This window comes from Natator depressus, chromosome 2 (genome assembly GCF_965152275.1).
Source record: "Natator depressus isolate rNatDep1 chromosome 2, rNatDep2.hap1, whole genome shotgun sequence".
Taxonomy (NCBI): domain Eukaryota; kingdom Metazoa; phylum Chordata; order Testudines; family Cheloniidae; genus Natator; species Natator depressus.
The window spans coordinates 187,793,874-187,818,655 of record NC_134235.1 but is presented as its reverse complement, the minus strand read 5'-3'; the positions used below and the strand labels follow the sequence as shown (position 1 = coordinate 187,818,655).

Below are 24,782 nucleotides of genomic sequence, written 5' to 3'. Positions count from 1 at the left end.
GAGACGCAGCACATGGAACCACATGATGCCATTTTTACAGCATGACTTTTTGCCTTTTTAAGAAATACCCATTAAGAAAATGCTATTATGACTTGTTTTTATAAAAAGGAAATCAGCTGATTGGCTGAAAGTCAGATCAGAGATAAACAATGCTTTCTCTAGGTTCCCAGCATTATTTTCTCTTGGTTTTTGTTACCATTTTTATCTATACCGAGCACCTTAACACACTAAAACAAAATGCAGCGTTGTCAGTTGTTTTTAATGAGAACTAAGTACCATTATTTTTCCTTTATCTGAATTTAAAGTTTCTATAGTAGTGTGTTATGTTGATAGTGACTAAGGCCCTGATCCTGATGATAACACTAACATATGTGCTTAACTTTACACACGGTGAGTAGTCCCATTGAAATCAGTGGGACTACATAGAGTATACAGAGTTAAGCATGTACATAAGTCTGTGTGGGACTGGGGTCTTAGGCTTCAAACAAGAAGTAGAGGAGGAGCATTAGCGTCTCCTCCTGTGAAGTGTTGAGATTTTTCAACTCTGATTGAGGGTTGAAACTCGGCATCCTGCAGGAGCAGGCACTAAAATGAAGAGCTGATAAATGCACAACTACTTTGAGATAACTGTTGTCCAAAAATAATTGGCTACTGATTGGGAAGAAAGGTTCAAACTTACATTATTTTTATTTGCAGTTCGTATTTGGATTTTTATATTATAGGATATTTACTGTATCACATCAGCTATACTCTGACTAATAAAGGTTAGGTTTTGATATACTTCAGAGTTTTCTAAAATAGAGATTTATTTCTTAGCTCAAATGGGACAGAGGCTAATTACTGTTTTCTTTGTGAAGATGGCTTAGCTTATTTAATCCATTTGTTCACTTCTGCAGAAATTTACAAGCCACAAATGTTCGCTCTCCTTTAAATAATTTTGTTATGTCCACTTTACTGATATATCTGAATTTTATCTGACAGATATTAAAACCAGGCAAATGTGTCTTATTTCGAGACTACGGGCTCCATGATCATGCAATGCTTAGGTTTAAATCTGGCAGCAAACTTGGAGAAAACTTTTATGTTAGACAAGATGGGACAAGATCATATTTCTTTACTGATGGTAAGATATTTAATAGAAACTTTTTTCTCTGCAAGTTTTTTGTTTAAACTTGCTTCAGTGAATCGCTGCTATGCCTTTAAGGGTTGCTTGTTACATATATGAACTATGAAACCTTGGTGTAATTTGTTTTCCAGCTGTATATGTTTGTTTTATAAAAGTGGCAGGACTGAAGGAGCAATTTGATCTGTTGATAGAACTACCTATATGTACCATCATGATGAGGCCACAGCATTATAGGTTTAGAACTTGTTAGCTGCAGTGGCCTCATTCAGATCAATACTCTGAAAGAAAGAGAAAAATGCTTCGGAAAAGATTTGGTCTCCTACATCGCTAAGCAACTAAGGGATGCAGTTATCCCATAATAGTTTTATTGCAATGTTCTTACATGTATGAAGCCTGATTTAAAACCCATTGAAGTCAGTGGGCTTTGAAGCAAAGGTATGACTGGAATGAAGGAAAGCTTCTACAAGCTTTCGTTGAGGTAACACTGTGCTAATAATTTGACTAGTTGTGACTGCTGTCTCTTCTGGTAGATTATTTCCAAGTTCAGCCAGCTCTACATTTTAGTAAAGATAACTTTTAAAAGCATTTCAGTATCATCATCTTATGACGTTAACAATACTTACAGTAGCACCTCAGAGTTATGAACACCTCAGGAGTGGAGGTCGTTCGTAACTCTGAACAGAACGTTATGGTTCTTTCAAAAGTTTACAACTGAACATTGACTTAATACAGCTCTGAAACTTTATTAACCAGAAGAAAAATACTGCTTTTTTTTTTTAGTGGTTTGTGTGTACCACAGTACTGTACTGTATTTGCTTCTTTTTTTGGTCTCTGCTGCTGCCTGATGGTATAGTTCTGGTTCCAAATGAGGTGTGTGGTTGGCTGGTCAGTTCGTAATTCTGGTGTTCGTAACTCCTGAGGTTCTACTGTATAAAGTCTTTCATTGAGGGATCTCAAAATGCTTTACAAAAGAAGGTAAATGTCCCAACTTTATGGATAGGAAAACTGAAGCACAGAGAAATTAAGCATTTTGCCCAAAGTCTTGCAAAACTGGGATTGTAACTCTGGTCTCTTGACTCCCAGTTTTGCTCACTGAACACTAGAGAACAAATACTTCCCTGTATTAATTATGGGGCTACGTGAAAGAAAAAAAGTCTTTGATTTTGCTTTAAAGAAGAAAAAAAAAAAACATTGAAAGTCTTTTGGAGCCCAATTTGGAGCCAAGTAAATAATTTTTATATTTTATGACGTAGTCGATTGCCTAGTTGCTGCTCATATTTAAAAATAAAAGCTAATTCCATTGATCATTTTTGAGATGCTTCTGTTCTTTAAAGGATATTAATTAAATTTAAGATAAATAATGCAAGCAGCTATGCAACTTAACCCAAGCATTCCTAGGGTCATTTTTGTTCATCAAATAGCTTGTTTAGTTCCACTTATACTGGTAATTGTAGCAAACTGAGCTCTGCTGTTGGAGGGAGGGACTGGGGGACCCAGCCTAGAAATGGAAATTTGAATTCAATCCCTTGTTAGGTATTTGGAGAATGAGATATCACAGTTGAGTGTTTTGGATGGGAATTCTTAGTGAGGTTTTTTTTCCTTGAATTTTGAAGATTCTGTTATTACCTGCTGTCTCATTTTCTTGTGGTGATATGAAAACAACCTGTATATTGTGCGATAGTAGCGAATGACTCTTAAAATATCATTCACCAGTGTCAGTTCTCTCCAAAATGGTCTGTTGAGTTTAACTGTGATCTAACAAATTTGTTTTTCCAGGAGTTTGATAGGCAAAACATATTGTCTAGTGCAGCAAAATGTGCTTTGTGACTACTTGGTGGTGGTTCATGGAGGAGCTTGCCAGTCAGGAGGTGCTAGCGTTCCTCCTTATTTTCAGCGGAGAGAAATTTAAACAGATGAAAGAGAGAGGCGAAAGGAGGAGCAAATGCAGATAGTGATTGTTCCTTTTTGAAAGGGTTAGATGTCTGGCTCAGACAGGATTATCAGTTTCTCACCTTCTCAGAGAACTAATTTTTTCACTCCCCCAAATTATTTTTAATTAGTAGAGGAGTGAGTGTGTAGATCTTACTCATAGCCTGATTTCATTACAGTGAAGTTGTCCTAGGGTGGCAGTATCCAGGGTGACCTTACAGCAAATGTGAAAAATTGGGACAGAGGGTTGGGGGTAATAGGAGCCTATATAAGAAAAAGACCCCAAAATTGGGACTATCCCTATAAAACTGGGACATCTGGTTACCCTAGCAGTATCTATTATTTATATTTCAGTAGCTTGTATTTCTTGCACTGTACAAACGACAATGAGCAACAATTTCTGCTATGGAGAGTTTACAATCTAATTAGGTAGAACAGATAAAGAAAGGTGTGAGGGTAAACACAGGAGAAATGGCTCACCCAAGATCACACAGCAGGTCAGCGGCAGAGCCAGGTCTTCTGACTTCCAGTCCAATGTCCTGTCTCCTAGGCCTCGCTCGCTCCTCCAGGGAAAGAAATACTTCACTAAGGTTTCTTCCTATGTGTATACGGAAAGTAAGTTTGAACTGTAGAGGCGTAGTATCAACATTTCCAGTGTGCCACCTTACTTTTTTTTTCTGTTTAACTACAATGTGGGAACTTGGCATATTTGCCCCTCTGTAGAGAGCAAGGCCAATCCACCACTGAAATCTTCTAAGTGGGGTTGAAGCGGGACTTAAGATGATGCATTGGCTTTGTGCTGGCCCGCTACACAATGTGAAAATAATTTCATAGTGATTCAGAAGAGGAATGGGAAAACTTTCAATTTAAAAGGATAAATGTACACAATTTGGGAAACAGATTGTGTTACCAGTTTAAAGCCCCAGTCCTGCAAGCTGCTCTGCATGAAAGCAGAGCCTCATAGGCTTCAGTGAAGCTCAGTGCAAGTGTCGGTGTCTGTCTGCACAGAGCAACTTGCAAGTTTGAACCCTTTGTGACTTTCATGAAAGTGGATGTAATTAAGTAGTTAAAAACAAATGCTTGTAAAAATGCTCACTAGTGCTTAAAAACAGTCTAAACTAATTTTTAGTAACACCACCTTTCATCTTTCTCCCTTGTAGAGTTCTTGTCTCATCTCTTTAAGGCTGTAGGATATGAGCAAGTGGTCAATGAGTATGTGCTGCGAGAAACTGTGAATAGGAAAGAAGGCCTGCGTGTTCCAAGGGTTTTTCTTCAGAGCAAATTTCGAAAGCCTCTAAGTGAAGCATGAGTATTTGCTAATGAACCACAGAAATGCTTGTTTAAATAGGGTGGTGAGGGGGGGAAATCTAGTGTGGTGTTTTTCCTTGGCTGTACAGTCCTGGAGTCTGCTAAACCAGAATGACAGAATCATGTTTCCCAAAACCTTCTGTTGTTTTTGATCCTTGGGTATAGAAGATGAGAGTGACTATTAGAATACAATTTTAAGATAGGATAAATGTACATGTATACAATCAACCTCTTTGAGTGCCTAAATCTCCCCTTTTTAAAGTAAATTCTGTGCACCATTGTGTGCTCTTGTGTGATTTTAATATAAAAATGTGTAAATAAGACAGTCTGTTTTTAAATAATTCTCCAAGCATTTTGCATAGGATTGTAATTTTCATTAAGGAAAGTATGTTGTTGAGCATAAACAGGCTAAATGTTAATTATAAGCCAATGTTTCCACTAGTTGCAAGAATGGATTAGTGTTGTGTCCCCTTCTCTTTCATATTAAAACTATTTTATATTTCTGCTAATGAACACTTTTTGTTTGATATTCATTTTTATAATAAGGCCTAAACAGACTTCAGTGAGAAACTGCAGAACTGGAATTAATTCGCAAACTTGACACCATCAGATTGGGCCTGAATAAAGACTGGGAGTGGCTGGGTCAGTACAGAAAATAATTTTCCCTCTGTTGATACTCACACCTTCTTCTCAACTGTTGTGAATGGGCCACATCTACTGTGATTGAATTGGCCTTGTTAGCAGTACAAAAAGTAATTTCCCCTCTGTTGAGAAATGGGCTACACCCCCTAATTGAATTGGCCTCGAGAGCACTGACCCTCCACTTGGTAAGGCAACTCCCATCTTTTCATGTGCTGTGTATTTATACTTGCCTACTGTATTTTTCACTCCATGCATCTGATGAAGTGGGTTATAGCCCACAAAAGCTTATGCCTAAATATATTGGTTAGTCTCTAAGGTGCCATAAGGACTCCTCGTTTGTTTGTTTTTTTTTAAGTTGTAGGGGTTTATTCTCCTTTCAGCGCATATAGGGCGTCTACACCTAATTTATATCCGGTGTTAAGAAGAGAAATGGACAGACTCCATGTGTGAGAAGTTAGCCAAAATACTGTTGTTATGAAAATAATCATCTGTAGCAATTTGAACTATTTCTTAAGACATCTATTAATCATTTATAAGCTATTTCTGAATGGAACCTTAGTTTAAAGCGTGATCACTATTTTTATATATGCTTCCTCTTTCTTCCAGCAAAGAGAGACTTCCTGGAACTTAAGGGGGAACACAAAACCATTGCCTCTGTAAAACATGTGACCTGACACAGACCATTGTCTTGTTTGTTTGTTTGTTTGTTTGTTTGGCTACATCTTACAATGACAAGTTAGAAATATCAGGAAGAAACACTACTTCTAATTTATGTCCATTTCTTTTACAGGTGTCTGTTTCTTTCCTGCTTCCACCCCAAAAATTAGTAAAGCTATAGACCTCTGACCCACTAACAAAGCAATTGAGCCTCAAGGCCCCATCAGTTGATGGCCTGGTGAGGCTGTTAGTTAGTGAGACCATCAGTGCTGCTTTGATATGAGTGCAGTGTGAGCGTTTATGTCCATTTCTCAAAAAGTTTCAAGGGTGACTGATATGACCCCCCCACCACCTTTTCCCTTTTCAGAGAGGCTGAGGCCAATGCTGTCCTGTTAAGAACAATGGATGCTTTTTGCAGACAAGCACTTGGCTATTACATAATGTTAGGGAATGGCTAAGAAGAATGAAGGGGGGGGAGACCTCTGGGCTTTTTCCCTTCACATACCCTGGCCTAATCTTTGTGAGTTAAAGAGCCAAGAATCACATGCCTCAGTTGCTTTAAAAGGCATTTTGAATGTCACAGGACTTCTGAGTCTTGAAAGGGAATCTGGAGTCTCTTCTCTGAGCAGTGTTGAAAGAGATATTGACCCTTCACCACCCCAGAATTCAATCGCTGCTGGCAGGGAAAGCCAGGAAGTTGATATCTTGCCCAGTGAGATGACTGGATGACTGGTGTAACCCAGAAGGTTACAAAGTCCTCTGAATGGTACCCTAGTCCCCAAGTGATGTCTAGGTCCCCTAGACAATCCATGTTGCAAAAGGATAATCTCCTTTCCCTGAGGTTTACACAAGACTGTAACCAATGCCTGATTCACACTGCTCTGAAATTTAATATTGTTTGAGGTATCCATTCAATGCTGTCCTTGGGTGAACCAGTGTGGCAGTTTTGTCATCATCCTGTTCTCCAAATGGTTGAAAGGAAGGAGAAGCTGATCTTAGCCCATAGCACATCCCAAAATCAGGGTGGGTTTGTTCTATGAATTCCATTAGCATTGTGGTTCTGTTCCTCCCAGAGGGAGGAGGTATTTACCTACTCTAGCCCTTGCTTGCTGTAGCATGGGTCATCTACCTTTCATGTAATTAGGGAGGAGAGGAGAAATGCCTGCCAGTTATTTCATGGTGACCAGGCTTGCAGTGGGGATTGGAGCACACAGGGAGGGTGGAGTAGTGTACAGTGGAAGAAGCCTAACCTTTCCCACCTACAGACAGCAGGGAGAAACCTTGAGGTCCCCCTGACCCCATCTGGTGATGAATGGGACAAAGAAAGAGGGGAAAAGTCCAACTCTGCAAAAAGGAGGAAAGTGGAAATGCCCCCTGCAGGTGCTGGAGGTGGGGATAAGCATGCTTTCCTCAGTTAAAGACAATGGGTGTGGGTAGTAAACCACTGCCTTCCTCTCCCCCGAGAAGAGATATGTAGGTAGAGAGCCCCTTTTGTTGGAGCTTATTTGAAATGGATGATCACAGGGCCTTGCTTATGGGCCTCCATACTTCTGGACCAGCATCTAGAATTCTGGATATTTCTTTGAACCCAAAACCATTAGAAGTCTTCATATTTAAATTATAATAATAATAATAACCTACCTTAACTGCAGCTCACACATTAGAATCCTGTCTTCTTTGAAGAATTGTCCCTGGGGAGGGGAGAAAGGAATGAGGGTAAGGTGTGTAACAGGATTTTAAAATCTATCTCCATAGTATCCTAGTCACCTATCATGCTGAGAAATTGCTATGCAGCACTTTTAATGAGCATGTGTTGTTCATCTTGCTACTCGAGTTCTTGTCAGTCAAGCAGGGCTGCTGTTTAGTTGACCTGATTATGTGGAGATGACTTCCTTCCTGTCCCCATTAAGCTCAACGGGCTGCTTGATCTAGTTTGCTTAAACTTGTCCAGTGAGGTGCTCCTGGCTAGATCTGTTTCAGGCAAAATTTAAAACAGAAAACAATTAGAAAAATAACCATTCGAAGGAGAAAACAGGCCCATAATAGCAGGCTTTGTGTTAACCTTGGGAACTAAAAGACTGTTGATAGGTTGGGTTCCCTTGTGCTGTCCTGTGATTCTGCAAACACAGTGGTACTTTCGTGTTCAGCAATTATCAGTGTGCTCAACCCCCTACTGAATGTGCACAGCTTGAATGGAAACAACATAAAAGCTATTGATATTGGCCTGAAAATGTAATTAACTCAGTGTTCTACATCTACAAATGTCAGTAAACCATATGCCAACGTGTGGGAAAAGATGCAGGCTTGGTTTCACCATGAAATCAGGGAAATGATTAGACCTGACAACCTTTTTCTGTTGTTTGGAATGTTAAGTTCATGCATTTGAACATATTGGAGATATGGGATACCACCAACAAAGTATTTTACTGCAAGAGTTATTCCTGATGTGTACCTGAAAGTTTGCAAGAAAATAAATAACGAGGAAAAAAAATTAATTTACCACAGATATTTGGACTTCTGTAAGAACCCAGTAAGAGATAGTATTTTTTGGACGCTGGATAACATGCAACTAAAATGAATTGTTCTTCTATGTAGTGAATCTTCTGAAGGAAGCCATGTAGGTTCCAAAACAAGACTGGCTTAAAAAATGCTGCAGACACGGATAATTATACCATTTTATGTGCAAATGATGGTCCGTGATACCGCTGCTAATATGTGCAAGACATTTTGGAAAGCAGAATTTTCCATTGTTGACTGGTTTTCCTTCGTTCAGTGCAGTTGCGCATACACGATGGGTTTTCCAGCAAATGAGTTGTCTGATTATGCTTGTTGTTAGGAAGAATAATTGTGAGCAATTTCAAGCACTTTAGTGCAATGACTTCACAGTTACATATTCTGCAAAAAGATCTGGGCCTCTCAGAGGTGCAGTTGATTCAAGGCGTAAGTACATGTTGGCTCTCTCCATTTCTACTGTTAGCACATTTATTAGAACAAAGGCAGGCAATGAGTCTGGGCTGTACAGAGGCACAGAGACTGTATTTTGCAAAGATAAAGTAACTAGCCTAGTCAGTGGCTTTTAGCAGAAAATGTTTTCTTGGTTGCATTTAAAACAGATTGGACGACAGCATAATAGTTTCAACTTACATAGACTTTCTGGTGTTATATTTGTATAAATTGTTAGTACCAAATAGGTTGGTATTTTTAGTAACATCAATGAAGTGGCAAATGTAATACTTTTATCTTTCATTTATGTATCTATCCATTATTTGGCTTCAGCCAAATAACCTTCCACTTATTTGGTATTCATTTGTGCACTAACTTTCAACTCTCAGTACACCCTGTATGGTAAATGGTCAGCCTGGTATGGTTCTCATGAAAGGACTGAGTAGGCCTATGCAACATGGGCTGGCAAGCCTGGAGCTAAAATAGCCCTGATTACAGGATGAGTCACACCTGGATTGAATCAGGTGCTTTCAGGCTAAGAAGAGCAGGAAGTTGCAGTAAAAGGGGGCAGCCTGGGGGTACTGCAACTGTGTCTGTAGATGCTGTAGGGAGCAAGAAGGCTTCTGTAGGGCCCTGATTCAGCAGGGCAAAAACAGAAGTAGCAGGAGAGTGGGAGAAAGCTCTCCAGGCAGGGAGGCCTGGGAGAGGCTGTAAAGGCCAGCTGGGATGAAGACTGTGTGAGTTTGTGCTTTGTGTTGTTTTGGGATTAATCTGGAGAGAGAGAGAGAGACACTGAATTAGAGTTGGGGGCCTAGAGGGACAGTTTGTAAAAGAGGACTAAAGAAACATGATTCTTTGTGGGGCTTGTTTGAATGACCTATGAACTCTTAAAGGGCCCTGAAGAGTGGGAGAAACAGAGCAGGGCACTCCAGAGTGACCTGTGGCCATGAGGAGGCACTCAGGAGGTGGCTGCGCAATATTAGTCTGTAATAGCTCACAAAAATAAACATCTCCATATATTTGGCCCTACCCTACCTATGATGTAGCTTTTCCAAATACTGTAGTAGAAAATACACTGCCTTTGTGAGAGACATGAGCTCTCTGCTTCTGCAGAAGTGTAGTGAGCAAGCACTCCAACACAGCCTTGGCAACAGAGATGATCAGTCTTAATTAAGAATTGGCCGCTGAGAGGAGCGATCTGGGAAGATGACCTGGATACCAGAAGGAGTCTGTTTGGTGAACAGCTAGTGAAGGAAGGGTCCTTGGGAGGCATACTTAGCTCTTTAAAAGAGGTGTAATTCACAATAACACAGGTGTTTGGGGTTGGCAGAAGGAGAGCTCGTTCACTTGCCCTCTGCAGCCTAATCTCTTAGGGATATTCATGGACTGGTCGAAGGATTAGAGGCGTTTAACTACAGTCTGCCGAGTGTCCCAAGTCTCAGTGCATGCAGAATTTTATTTTCTTGTAGTCAGCCTCTGGACTTCAATTTGTGTATGGTGTTTGGTTGCAAAGAAGAGCTGCTGGTGTTCTCGGCTGTATAAAAGAGCTGTGGTGCCGTGTGTGTGTGTGTGTGTGTGTGTGTGTATATATATATATATATATATATATATATACACATATGGGACTGTAGTGCAACTGAAGTAAAAAAAAAAAACAGTAACTTCTGAGGTTTTTATTGAAATCTTAACTTCAAGCTGGTGCTCTGGGAAAATAATTTAATCTGAAGATTTATGATGATGTCACACTTAGTGGGAGCTTGATTCTTTTTCATGTCACCAGACTTGTAGCAGCTACAAAAAACCTACACTGTTAAAAACTGTTTAGAAGAAAATAATGTAAAGCTTTTAAATAAAAACTTGGTTCCTCTCTGCACCAATACAACAAATAAACCTGTTAATGCCTCTAATAGTGAAATGATGCTGGTCAGAAAGGGGAAATGCTTTTGAGAATTAGCTGAGACATTGTCTAGAAATACAGTCCCCATTTGTCAGAGTGGTGCAAAGCCTTGAGGTCCTGTTTGACTGTTCACTAAGCTTGGATGACCGTGTAGGATCAGTATCAAAAAATTCCTGCTTTCATCCCCAGCTTTCTAGGATGATTCATCTTTTCCTCCTGGACAATGCCCTCTCTGCAGTGATCCAGGCATTTGTCATGTCAAGGCTGGATTACTGTACTTCACTGTATTTGAAGGTGAATGTGAAGACCTCCACAAAATACAGCCGCCCACCTCCTTCAACAGTCTAGGCCAAGGGGTTGGCAACCTTCGGCACGTGGCCCATCAGGGTAATCCGCTGGTGGGCCGCAAGACATTTTGTTTACGTTGACCATCCATAGGCACGGCCCCCTGCAGCTCCCGGTGGCCGCGGTTTGCTGTTTCCGGACAATGGAAACTGTGGGAAGCCACCTGGGACGTGCTGGCCACCGCTTCCCGCAGCTCCCATTGGCCGCTGGGAGCGGCAGGGGGCCATGCCTACAGACAGTCAACATAAACAAAATGTGTCACGGCCCGCCCTGCGGATTACCCTGATGGGCCGTGTGCCGAAGGTTGCCGACCCCTGGTCTAGGCCATTCTGAACATGGGCCTGATGTGTTCACATCCCTCCACTGGCTCCCACTGAGCTTCTAATACCAGTTTAAGGGTTTGGTCCTAAACTTCAAAGCAATTAATGGATCAAGCTGCCCCCCCCCCCCCCCAGCTACATTTAAAGACTGAATTTTTAACTATGAACCACTCAGACAGTTGCACTCCTCCGGGATAGTGAAGATCACTGGATGAAGTGGACCAGGATGAAGCATTCGAGAGCTGAGGACAAAGCACTCTTGATTCAGGGGATCCAATTTCTGGGAGAAACTTCCAGCAGAGATTAGGTGGATCCAGAATCCTGACTGTCTTTAGGAAATGCTGCAAAACCTTCCTCATAAAAAAGGCCTTTCCAGTCTAAGGGCACTCACAACATTGACACTCCTTGAGCCCCAGCCCCCCACCATCTAAAAGGGGGGGAAAAAATCAAAGCTCCTCTCCCAAATGGGTGGTTTTGTTTTTGTTTTTTTTTTGTTTTAAATCCTAAAAATGGAGAAGTGCCAAAGCCTCCATTAAGTCAATTAAGAACTTTGTTCTTGCTATTGGTTTTATGTGGAAGGTACTCATACTATGGTGATGGGCAGCGGAATAAAAATCTGAGAGACTGATACTACTGATGAAGTCTCTGGAACTGAGGTAAAAGGGGCTTAAACCCCACAACTATAAGGATGGCATCTTCCAAAGATCTTGAAAAATCCCCTTCCTTTACTTTAATGTTTATTATGGTGGTATGTAGAGACGCCAGCCAAGCGGGACTCCATTGTTTTATGTGCTATACAAACACACAGTGTAAGACAGTTCCTCCCATAAAGCTCTTACAGTTTAAATGCAAAAAACTGATAAAGGGTGGGAGAAAAGTAATATTATCCCCATTTTACAGATGGGGGAATTGAGACACAAATTAAATAACTTGTCCTAATTATCAAGTGGTTGGTAGCAGCAGTGGTACTCAAATCCTGATCTGAGTTCCTATCCAATGCCTTAATCACAAGGCACTTCCTCTTGTCACTGAGCATGTCCTCTGCTACAGTGAAAAGGAAGCACTGGTGAAGAGAAATATGGCTAATACATTTGTTACCAGTAAGATGCAAGAGACCTGGGTTCTAGCCCCACCTCTGCTACTGGCCTGCTGGATGACTTTTTGGTCAGGTCATTTAATCCCTCTGTGCCTCAGTTTTCTATCTATAAAATGGGGATAGTGATACTTGCTTCCTTTGTGAAGTGCATTGAGATCTATGGATGAAAACTGCTATGTGAGAGCTAGATGGTTATTTATGAAGTGATGTAATCTTTTTCCTGAAATTGCTACTGCCACAGCTGTAAATTTTTTTTTTTAAGTTTAGTGTGTTGAAAAAGCAAATGAAAAGCTAGATCAATAAGGAAATAGGCAATCTGAGTGTGTGACAAATTTTTTCTAGGTCCAGAAAGCAAAAAAACAAACCCAAAATGATTTTGAGGGACCTGATTCTGATCCTGCCTCTGTTGAAGTGAATGGTAACATTTCAATTGACTTAACTGAGAGCAAGGACAGCCCCCAGCTTGCAGCTTTTACGCAAAGCTCAGGCATCAGCTTTGGTTACCAGTATACAGTACATTGAAGTATGAATTGGCTCATAGCTATGACAGTTCTGACATATCCCTCCTTTGCTGATCCTCAGAGGTTGGGGATGAAGGGAAAGGAGGCACTGCTCATGTCATCAACCCCAATCATTCAAACTAGTGAATCAGACCTCTCCAAATCATGTGTTTTTTAAAAATAATACATTTTGGGGGTTTTATGTGCCTTCTGCATTTTGAGCCCTTGGAGTTTATAAGCTCTTCTCTATAACCATGAGCGCTAAAAATGTTTTTCTTTAAATGGAAACCAAGATTCTCATAATCACATGACTCCAGAAGCTGGGGCTTGAAGAAAAGTACCAAATATGATGATTGGCAACCCTGAACTGCTCCTAAGCCCAGTCCCACCCATCATTGCAGCTCAGTGACTCTGATCCTCACAGCATCAGTAGGGAAAAGTGGATAGGATTACAGGATAATGGCTTATCCTGTAATTGCTGCAGCCTGGCAGTTTGCTGGCTTCATAGCATAAACCTTTTGGCAATACTGTGTTTTTTAGTACAACCCTATTTTATACTATTGTTTAAAGTCCAGCCACAAAAGAGCTATTTATCTATACAATACGAATCCAGGATTGTCACTCTGTTGCCTAGAATGTCTGTATAGTCAGTACAAAGTGATGGAAACAGCTATATGCATGATTGAGAGCTCTTTTTGTTTAGAATATCACCAGGTTCAAACATTTCAGTTTTGAAGTTCTCTGCTTTTTTGATTTTATGAATTACACTTGTACGGGTACAGTAAGGCATGTGTCTATGCCATGCTAGGAGTCCTAGACCTTTGTGACATCAGAGGCAACTCAACCACTCGCCACCTTCATGCTACAGATAACTTGCATGCAACACTTTCATTGGTTGTATGAGAGAGACTGCACAAAGGGTGGATTACTTGGCCAGCTGCCATACCCATGCGACAGCACAGGCTTTCAGCTGTTAGTTTAAAAATAATAAACCTTTAAAAAATGTTTCTGTTCATTTTATTATGTCAGAAATATCTTCACTTAACACACAATATATTTTGTATTAGGATACCTTGCAGTGGAGAGAACAAAACACTAAATCACTGGCCCCCTAGGTGGCTATGTAAAATTATGCCCCAAGGCTGGCTTCAATACAAAGATGTGAAATCAAACTATTTGACAAGTCTCTAACTGGCCCACTGGGAAGGCAGCTCATTTTCACATTTTTTGTTCTCAATACCCAGAGATGCAGAGTCCATCAGCATGGTTGCTTACCTGTGCAAAAATAAAATTAGAGGAAAGGAAGAGTTACATTAAAAGGAAGTTGACTTGAAAGAGAAAGGAATAGGTGTTTGACATTTTGCTCACAAGGTGGCAGTAGATACTTATCAGTGCTACCTTCCTTTTAAAGCTTAACAGTAAACCTCCACGTAATTTTTTCCCCATGGTTAGCTTAATGATTTATACACGGGTGGGCCTATGGCCTTTCTCATGTGCCATTAAACCTTTGTTTCCTTTTTAAATAGCTCTTGGATCTTGAAGAAAGAAGGGAAAATTAGGAGTTACTTCAAGAAGGGGGCCAGCTGCTTGCATGCTAATTAGGGGGAACATCTTAGCATGATGCAAAGGCAGGATAAGGTGAAATTCCTATTACTGTGAATGGCAGCTGTGCTGCTAATTGTTTCCTGTAGCTGTGAGGCAGTAATATGTTGCACTGACAATTAGCAGTTTAATGTTCTCTCATTTGATTTTTATTAAATTGTTACCCTAGAAACTGCACTACCGTAAGATACTTTGTCTCTAAGCTTCACAACACATTGCTTAACACCTCCCTCCTCTCCAAAAACACAGGTACATTTTAAAAACGAATTGTTCCATTTTCTTCATACTCGTTGTGTTTTATAGATGAGGTGCTCTTCCATCAGTCGGTCACTCAGCCAGAGCTACAAAGGATGTGCACTATTGGATATGCTGTATCTTGTATGTTAATTACACTGAGCACAGCTGTAGTTCAGTTTGCGATTTTATGACTTCCTGTACTATACTAACGCCCATCTTGTCGCCTTTAACAAACCCTCCTCACTTCAGTGGAAGGAGGAGGAAGAGGAGGGTAAAATGGCTTTTACCTATAGGTAGCTTGCAGTATTATTAAATACTGTGGTGTTAGCATAAACCTTTCATAGCAGCTTTAATAGTGACATATGAAGTTGGCTCAGCAGCGTCTTAGGCAAGAATTCTTTCTAGTTTTTAATATTGTAAACTTTCCATTACTGCACTGGCAGGTGACTAGATTTGTAGTAGTGGTGCCTTCCAATCTTCTTTCTCACCATTTTCCCCCTTCTAGCATTTAGGGCTAGATTGTGTCCTGGCCTTTTGCGGCCACCTAGGCCGAGGGTGAGGATTCCCCCTCATCCCTTTTCCATCAGAGGGCTTGGGGGGAAAGGCTGTTTGGATTGAAATGCAGTGCCCAGGAGAGCATGGAAGCTGAGCTCCAGGTGCTTCCCTCAGCAGTGACTGAGTGACACATAGGTGGGGAGTAGACGGAGCCATTGCTCCTTTTCCCCCTCCCCCACCTATGCATGGGTGAATGGAGCTGACTGGCTGTGCAAGGGGCAGAATGCTGTACCCTATACAGCAGTGTCACAAAGCATTCCCTTCTCCGTCCTATGCAACCTCTCTGAAGCACAGTGCCTCTTGGTAGTCCCCTGGGGCAGTCTGTCTACATACTACTCCTTCCATCCGGCTGTGTGCTAGAAGCACTATCTAGCCATCAACTTATTCACCAAGGGTGGTATCTTACGAAGTGCAGAGTGCCATCAGCTCCCACTGAAGTTAGTGGCACCTTACAGGACTGGGCCTTTACACAGCACATTTCTGTAGTACCATTTGAAGAAGAGTATACTGGCTAGGGAGAAGTGTGAGTGCATTTACAGGGGTTTGTTTTAACATTCTGTTGTTAGCACTCTGGGGCATAGTGAAAATCTCCTTGCTCCCCAGACTACTGTGATTCAGTGTTGATTTCCTTTCTGTGGTTAAAGTAGTCAGGCAGCCACTTCCTCATGTATCCACCACAGCCATCTCACTAACTTGTTTATTCTGAAACAGCTGTGGTCAAAATTAAATACATCACTTAAAAACGCTCCCATCTGAATACAAGATGGGCTGAGGGAGGGAAAGCAGGAGCTCCTATGATAGCACCAGCCCTGAAATCAAGAGTCTGTTCCTAGCAGTGGGGCAAGGGGTGAGTGTGACAGACTATACCCTTATGTTCAGCACTTTTACAAAATTAAAATAAATTTTGTGTAAAGTATGCCTTGTGAGGTATCATTTGAAAACTCATAATTCACTGATCATTATTGTCCTGATACATACAACATTGCCAAGCATTTTAAGTTTATACGATTCTACTGTATGATGTTACTAAGATACATTCCACATCTGGGCAAGCAGCCCAAATCAGTTCCTCAGGGACAAAAGGCTAGTCAGCACCTCAGCCAAGTGTCAGCATAATCAAATGAACCTGGTTAAGCAGCCATTATTTGGCAGCAAGAAGGGTGTGCATGAGAAATTTACATCTCTGCAGACAGACTTGCTGTCACCTGAACCCCAGCTGGAGATGATTCTCAGAGAAAAGAAATGCTATAAGAAGGAAGAACAGAGGACACAAATCATCTCTCTCCTCTCATCTTTACTTACAGCATCAACAATGTTTGAAAGACAAAAGGGGCATTATTGAACTGGGGAAGTGGTCCTTGCTGAAAGATCCAGCCAGACTGCTGTAAATATGTGATGAGAGAAATCTTTGCTTTGCAGTCACTTAACTTTATCCTCATGCACAATTATTTCAAATTTGATGACCATCTATACCTCCAGACCAGTGGCACTGCTATAGGCACCCACATGGCCCCACAATGTGCCAACATTTTTATGGCTGACCTGGAACAACACTTCCTCAGCTCTCGTCCACTCACGCCCCTTCTCTACCTACACTACATTGATTACCTCTTCTTCATGTGGATCCATGGGAAGGAAACCCTGGAAGAATTTCACCACAATTTCAACAGTTTCCACCCCATCATCAACCTCAGCCTGGTCCAATCTACATGGGAGGTCCATTTCCTAGACACCATGGTGCAAATAAGTGATGGTCACGTTAACACCATCCTATACCAAAGACCCACTGATTGCTGTGCCTACCTTCATGCCTCCAGCTTCCATTCCGGACACACCACACGATCCATTGTCTACAGCCAAGCGCTGAGGTACAACCGCATTTGCTCCAACCCCTCAGACAGAGACCAACACCTACAAGATCTTCCCCAAGCATTCTCAAAACTACAATACCTGCACGAGGAAATAAGGAAACTGATCAACAGAGCCAGACATGTACCCAGAAGCCTCCTGCTGCAAGACAAACCCAAGAAAGAAACCAACAAAACCCCCCTGGCCATCACATATAGTCCTCAGCTAAAACCTCTCCAACACATCATCAGTGATCTACAACTCATCCTGGACAACGATCCCTCACTTTCACAGGCCTTGGAAGGCAGGTCAGTCCTCACCCACAGACAACCCGCCAACTTGAAGCATATTCTCACCAGCAACTACACACCGCACCATAGTAACTCTAACTCAGGAACCAATCCATGCAACAAACCTTGATGCCAACTCTGCCCACATATCTACACCAGTGACACCATCACAGGACCTAACCAGATCAGCCACACCACCACCGGTTCATTCACCTGCACGTCCACCAATGTAATATACACCATCGTGTGCCAGCAATGCCCCTCTGCTATGTACATCTGCCAAACTGGACAGTCCCTACAAAAAAGGATAAATGGACACAAATCAGATATTAGGAATGGCAATATACAAAAACCTGTAGGAGAATACTTCAATCTCCCTGGACACACAATAGCAAATTTAAAGGTAACCATCCTGCAGCAAAATAACTTCAGGACCAGACTTCAAAGAGAAACTGCCGAGCTTCAGTTCACTTGCAAATTTGACACCATCAGCTCAGGATTAAACAAAGACTGTGAATGGTAGCCAACTACAAAAGCAGTTTGTCCTCCCTTTGTGTTCACACCTCAGCTGCCAGAAGAGGGCCTCATCCTCCCTGATTGAACTAACCTCATTATCCCTAGCCTGATTCTTGCTTGCATATTTTTACCTGCCTCTGGAAATTTCCACTACATGCATCTGATGAAGTGGGTATTCACCCATGAAAGCTTATGCTCCTATACATCTGTTAGTCTATAAGGTGCCACAGGACTCTTTGCTGCTTTTACAGATCCAGAGTAACATGGCTACCATTCTGATACCTGATAAGTTAGGTATTAGTTTGCATTTTACCTTTTTATTTCTTTGTAACCAATTCTTTTAGGCCCGATTACTTGTAATCACTTATAATCTATCTTTCTGTGGTTTAATAAACTTGTTTTATCTAAACCAGTGTTTGTTTGCATTGAAGTGATGGGAGACCTCTATTTGAGATAACAGGGTTTGTGCATATCATTTTCTATTCATGAAATGACAGACTTTCTATGAGCTTGTACTGCACAGCAGGAAAGAGCTGGGCAGTACAAGACGCACATTTCTGGGGACAAACTAGACTGAGAAATTGCTGGTGTCACTCTGCAATATAATTCAGGAGAGACACGCTAGAGCACGCATCGTTCAGCTGGGAGTGATTTGCATGCTAGTGAACAGGCCAGACATAGCTGCTCACGCAGCAAAGCAGTGTAAAAAGCACCCTAGGTGGAGAATGGAAGGGACACAGCTGTTCTACAGTCCAGATTGTACCCTGGGGAATGTCCCAGTGGCACAGCGAGCAGGCTATATGTGCAGCTAGTTGTTTTGAATGAAGGTTATACTGTCAGCACTGGTATAGTGATTTTAAGTGAGTCTCAAGTGTGGTGGCTGGAAACAGTTTAAAAAAAGGGTTAGTTTGTTTTCTGTTTGCTTATTTCAGGTAAGGGAAATAGAAACAGCAAAGCAGTGTAAAAGGCACCCCAAGTTGGAGAATTAAGGGGACACAACTATTCAACAGTCCTGATTGTACCCTGAGGAATATCACAGTGAGCTCTAGCCTAGACTCCTGGTTCCTGTATCCATAGATGAGCTGGAGGGGACATCAAGTTTCAAATATGTCCACTTCTCTACCTGGAGCCTCCTGCATCCCTTCAGATCCCCTGGGTATCAACAGACTGTATGCTACAATTTGGACTAGATATTCTTTTGTCTGCCAATTGACTTTTTTGCTTCAACTTCCTCCTGTCACCCACTCCCCAAATCCTGCCTGATGCCAGCCTTGCTGTCCCTTCTCTGTGCTGCACTGTATCCTTTCATCCTCTTCCTCTTTCCTAGTACCAGTGGGAGAAAAAGCCTTCACGTAAAGGAGAGGAGGCCAGCCTTCAAGAGTGTTCACCAGCAGCGGCTTGTGTTGTGTCTACCCAGCACTGTCACCACCACCCCTTAGGCCCCATGAAATGAGGATAGTCTGCTCCGTAATAACACAAACAACATCAACTAGACTTTTCCCAGTCACCACCTTGCTCGCCATTCCCTTGTATGTTCTATTCCTTTCCCCATTCCTTACATTGTTTTGGTTTTTGTTTTGTTAGGCTGCAAACTGTTTGGGTCAGAGATCTTGTTTACCACTATGTTTACACAGCACTTAATCCAATGGAGCCCTGCTTTACACGGGGTTTGTTGGTGCTACTGCAGCTTGAATGATAAATAAGAGTGGAAGAAATTAAAGAGGATCAATTCTATGGACAAATGTTCTGGCAAAACGCTGCCTTCACTGTTCCAAGTTCCAACTGTGCTGAAGTCTCATTTGCAAAGAGGAGGTGGAGGAGGAAATGACTTCACCAAACAGTGTTAATTGCTGCTCATTATATCTTTCTTCAACATGTGTTTGATTTTAGTTCTTTATTTTTAGTTTAATTAAATTTAGTTTAATTTTAATCCTTTCTGTATTAAGCACAAACATTGCCAGTAGGAGTTTTCTTACATTAGCAGTAACAATGAGAACCCTGTGTGGATACAAAATTTGTATCTGCAGCCGATCCGCAAACATGACCTGTGGATAGCTGCATCTGCAGCTATCCACAGATTTGCAGGGCTCTAGCAGCAACTTCCACTGGCTCTCCATTAAGCTGGGTATCAACTTCAAGCAGTCTGTTCTTACATTCCAGACCCTATGTCACCTAGCCCCAACATACTGCTTTAATCTGGACTTCCGACCCACCACCCTCTCTTCAGGCATTTAAACCAGTCTCAATGTGCTCTTAGGCCCTGGTCTTCTAATGAACTCTGTTAATGAATCCCTGGGTCCATATGGACACCCACTGACTTTAATGGGGCTGCACATGGATAAAGAGGGCTGCCTACACAGTTCACTGTAGGATTGTGTCTTAGTTTCCTTCAACCATTGATGCCCTCATCCCTTCTTCGACGTTATTCCTTGTGCATGGAATATCCGCTGAAAACCTAATTCACTTCTCATAGGAGGCATGGCAGGAGTGAGGTTTTAGGAGGGATTTGAATTAGGAACAGAAAGTGGCTTGGTGACTAGTTAATTAAAACACATACATAGAACCATCAATATGCGTCTATTATGTGGCTATTGAATGACAACAGGATCTTATTGAAAGCTTTCTCCTGTCTCTCTCCTTCTGAACACATAGGAAGATACAGTCTCTGCCCTTATCCTTTTTTGGTTTTGACTGTTGGATCTTGTCTGTATTTACCATGTATACTCAGGAGGGAAGGGGGTGGTGTTTTCACTTGTTTCGAGGTGTGCCACCTTGCACACGTTTATGTGCTCAAAGCTATTAACAGTAAGAGAACGTCAGAGTGTACAGCAGAGTCAAGACAATATAAGTCACACCAATAACTATGGTTCAAGGAATTTTCAAGCACTCAGATATAACCAGTGTAAGTTCCACAAGCCAGATAGCTCCTGCTCATGTAACTTAGAAATGCTGCTGTGAACCATGGCACTGTTAAATTCTTTGATCAAAATATTGGGGGAATTATTAAATGGCAGCTCGTGAGTAGGGGTCTGCTTCGGAACAGGGCTGCTACGGGGGGGAACAGCAGGGACAGGCATGCAAGGCCTAAGGGCAGGTGTGAGCTGCCCTGCCGATACACTGAATGCAAGCAGCAGCAGGCAGACCTAGTCCCTCCCCAAACGCAGCACAAGGAGCCTGAATGAAGCCTACAGGTGCCCCTTGGACAACCTGACATTCTGAGGGGGAGGGGAGTAAAAAAAAAAAGGGGGGGGGGTGGAAAAAAACAAAGGGCTAGTGACAAAGGGGAGGTGGGGGAGGAGCAGAGATAAGTTAGAAACAATGAGCTATGGACTAACATGAGGTGGTTACTGTTAAGGTACGTCTATGCTGCATGCTTTTTTTGGCAGCATTTGGAGTATGTACTTGAGTAGTCCCCCTAGCATGGATATAAATAGCAGTGTAGACAGTGAGGCATGGCTTAGGTGAGAAAAGACATGCCTGAAGGGCATATGTACCCAGATATCTACACGCTTTCTACTCACCCAAGCAGCGTGTCCTCCTCTTAAACTGCTACTTCTATCAGTCTAGTGCCCTGCTGCAGGAAAAGAGTCTGAAAGGCTCCAATGGTGGGAGGCAGAAGGGAAAAGCTCCAGCAGAGGAAAGGCTCCGTCAGGTCCCTGCCTCCGGAAAAGGCAGTGGAACATGCTGGCAGGCTCTCCCCACCACTGAGCCTTTCCCTGCTGTGTTCCCTCCTGCCAGAGCCTTTCACCAACAGCTGTAGCTACACAGCACAATGGGGACACAATTTGCTTTTCACTCCTCTTTACACACACTCTACACACCACTGCAAGAGGGGTGCAGTGTAGATGTAGCCTTAGTCTTTGACAAATGCGGCTGTCACAGGCAGGCTTTTTCTCATCCCAGACCAAGTAAATGCTAGCTATGTCTTTGCTGTGGAATGAGGTGTAGCCCTGCTGCTCCTGCTTCTTTTTTAAATATATCTATGAACATTAATCTTTCTTCAAATCCTTTTTTAAACACAACTATACCAACAAAGTTAGACGAGGAAAGGTACAACAATGTGGGGTGGTTTTTTTGTTCTTTCTTTCAATCTCATGATTTTTAAACCCATCTCATGACTTTGTGACGCCTGACTCATGATTATTGAATGCTTGCAGTTGCTAGTACAGCACAGAGTCAGGGAAAAAAAAAACACATACAGTCCCTCTAGATCAGTGCTTTTCAACCTTTCTTTTTTTTTTTCCATTTGTGGACCCCTACAAAATTTCAAATGGAGATGTGGACCCCTTTGGAAATCTTAGACATAGTCTGCAGAACCCCAGGGGTTCACGGACCACAGGTTAAAAACCACTGTCCTATGGTAACAACAACCTTTTGCGGATCCCTTAGATGTAATCTGTGGACGCCCAGTGGTCCGCAGACCATCAGGTTGAAAACCACTGTTCTAGATGGACAAAGGGCAGGTATATAAGTCAAAATTATGGTTGGTTGTTTGTAGAAACTAACTTTGAATTTCCTGATTTACAAGCAATTTTTTGTTCATTTTTTAACTACAACATTCTAATGAGCTTCTTGTTTAAGGTATATTTATTTCTAACTTTAACTCTAGCAATGATTGTTTTGTTAAGGAATTATATACAATACATATAACTGGGGGGGGTCACACACTTTGTCCCTGGGTAGGCTGAGCTTACTCCACACTCCAGGAGCTCTTTCCAGTCCTCTGTTTTCTCCCACAAACTCTGCATGCTACCCTCCCATCCCTCTCCTTTTCAGACAGTCCCTGCAATTCCCCCTGGCAGGGGTTCTGTGTGTCCACCATTCCAGGGACATAATGAATATATTCTGGCTCTGACACTGCAAACACTTATACATATGCTTCATGCACGCAAGTGTTTGAAGGATTGGGCTCGGAGGTGATGGGCATGCTAGAAACACCTACAATAGATCTCTATCCTTCAGGGAAACAAATTGGGTCTGTAGTTTCTAAAGATAGAGGTGAGATATGTGATGGATGAAAGCAATTTAGAGACATTCTAAGTCTTTGTTGTAATTTGTGCCTAATTTGTTTTACACTGAGACAGACATTAGGCTCGGTAGTACGTTTTTAAAAAATGGGTGCTTTAAGGCTCAAATGTTAGTTCTTTCAGAGTGGTTTATTTTCCCCCTTGATGTGCACCTGCAACTTTCATTGCTGTTTAATGAGAGTTGAGAGTATACATGGAAAGGAAAATATATTGTAATCTGCCATTTTAATAATTAGGAAAATATTGAATGTATGGACCCTGTCTGAAAATTATGGTTTGGTACAAAAGTATTTCAGTGCTTTTAACAATTTATTCCACTTTAATGAGTTCTTAACACAGTAAATTATACTCCTAGAGTAAATCACATCTCTGGATGTGTGGATATGTAAACATTGTATTAGATATGTAAACATTTTAAGTTAAAAGAACTTCTGTTAGCTATACCTGAACATGACAAATGATAGACGATTTCTTAGTCCAAAAACTTAAGTCTGCCTTTCTTTTGACTAATAACTGTTCTTGGTCATGAAAACAGGCTGTAAATATATAACAAAGATTGCCTCTTGCATAACAAGATAATATACTCTGATCAGCAGTCCAAATTTCAAAAGCTTTTTAAAAGGGTATTTATCGTTAAACTTTATTTAGTCTATGCTATTGTACTTTTAATAAGGCTTAACTTTAAGTAGAAAGAAGTCTTCTGTACTTTACAGTTTTAACATTCATAATGAATATCTAATTAAAGTTCTGTTTAATTTTAAAAGCATGGATTTGCTTTTCACTCTCTAAAATTACCATAAAAATCAGAAAATAAATTAGTCACACATCCCTCTTCAGAGATCCCATCAAAGCATAATTATAGTAATTTTAAAAATTAAATCCTCAGAGTGAAGTCCAAAGTATCTGCTCGTACCAGCATAGATAGGAGAAGTTTATTTTTGAAGAGACACGATCCAACTGTGCACACTTGGGTACCAATTAGGGACAAATCTTCAGTACAAAAGTAACAAGGAAGAGTGGGTGGAGGGTCATTGGAACAGGATCTAAAATAATAATCTCTTTTCTAACCATGTTCGTATAGCAGCATGAATCACACAATAATGACATGACCTCTCACATACACATTTTTGGGATATGGAAGATTCATATAAAAACAAGCCACCATCAAAACCATGCCAGGCATTTTAACACCTCTGAGTGCTATAAGAGTGCACCCTCCTCTAGCAGAAATCTGAAGCCCAAACTACCCGGAGTTTTTATACTGATTTAAGTAATGGGTTAGGGGTGTAATTTTCTACTGAAATAGTTAAATCAATACAACCCCTAGTGTGGGCACAGTTTTACTGGCATAAAAATGCTTAAAATGGTATATCTTATTCCCCTTCCCTTACAAGAATAAGCTATGCTGGTTGAGCACCTTTATACGGTGTAACTTTGTCCACACTGGGGGTGTGGGGTGCTTACTGCAACTATACCTGTATCATTGACGTAATACGACTTTTGTATGCAGACAAGCCCCGTGTGGGCCCTATGCTGATAATGTAACATTATTCTTGGTTTAACTGGGCATGGCAACAAGGGTTGTGTGAGGTTAGCACCCTCCCTTTGCTCAGGTCACCCAAACTAGGTCAACATGGGAGGAGTTAACTCCATTCCAAAAGATGCGGCACTGACTGCTCGACCTCTGTTCCCCAAGGTATATGCCTGAGCAAGGCACGTGGGTTCAGATCCTCGGATAATGTGAACTAGCATAACTCCATTGACTTAACTGGAACTGTGCTAATTTACAGGAGCAAAGAATCTGGCTCATTGTGTCTAGGCATTCCAACTAAGGTGATGCATGTGCATCCAGACCCCACTAGTATGTAAAGAGCAACAATTTTGTCCTTTAACCTTCTGTGCATGTAATGCTCCAGTGGTGGGGAAAGCTGTAAAAGCGTCTTT

The 24,782-nt window shown here is 41.5% G+C and overlaps 1 protein-coding gene and 1 long non-coding RNA gene across 4 annotated transcripts in view; one reads left to right on the top strand and one right to left on the bottom strand.

The window, feature by feature from the left end:
• The window catches only part of METTL6 (methyltransferase 6, tRNA N3-cytidine), a 42,969-nt gene that overhangs the window by 5,138 nt on the left and 13,049 nt on the right, over nucleotides 1-24,782 (top strand). Inside the window, exons 6-7 of one of the 2 annotated variants that reach the window (XM_074945585.1) lie at nucleotides 982-1,123; nucleotides 4,216-5,152. In XM_074945585.1, the coding sequence (XP_074801686.1) occupies nucleotides 982-1,123; nucleotides 4,216-4,364 (291 nt within the window). In that variant the 3' untranslated portion in view covers nucleotides 4,365-5,152. Of the gene's footprint in view, nucleotides 1-981; nucleotides 1,124-4,215; nucleotides 5,153-24,782 lie in introns of those variants that run through there. The other variant, XM_074945586.1, reaches the window with a different exon arrangement.
• Nucleotides 1-24,782, bottom strand: part of LOC141982972 (uncharacterized) — a 28,431-nt gene that overhangs the window by 2,142 nt on the left and 1,507 nt on the right. Inside the window, exons 1-3 of one of the 2 annotated variants that reach the window (XR_012638257.1) lie at nucleotides 21,333-21,484; nucleotides 7,304-7,353; nucleotides 3,536-3,653 (exon numbers count right to left, since the gene is read on the bottom strand). This is a non-coding gene — a long non-coding RNA (uncharacterized LOC141982972). Of the gene's footprint in view, nucleotides 1-3,535; nucleotides 3,654-7,303; nucleotides 7,354-21,332; nucleotides 21,485-24,782 lie in introns of those variants that run through there. The other variant, XR_012638258.1, reaches the window with a different exon arrangement.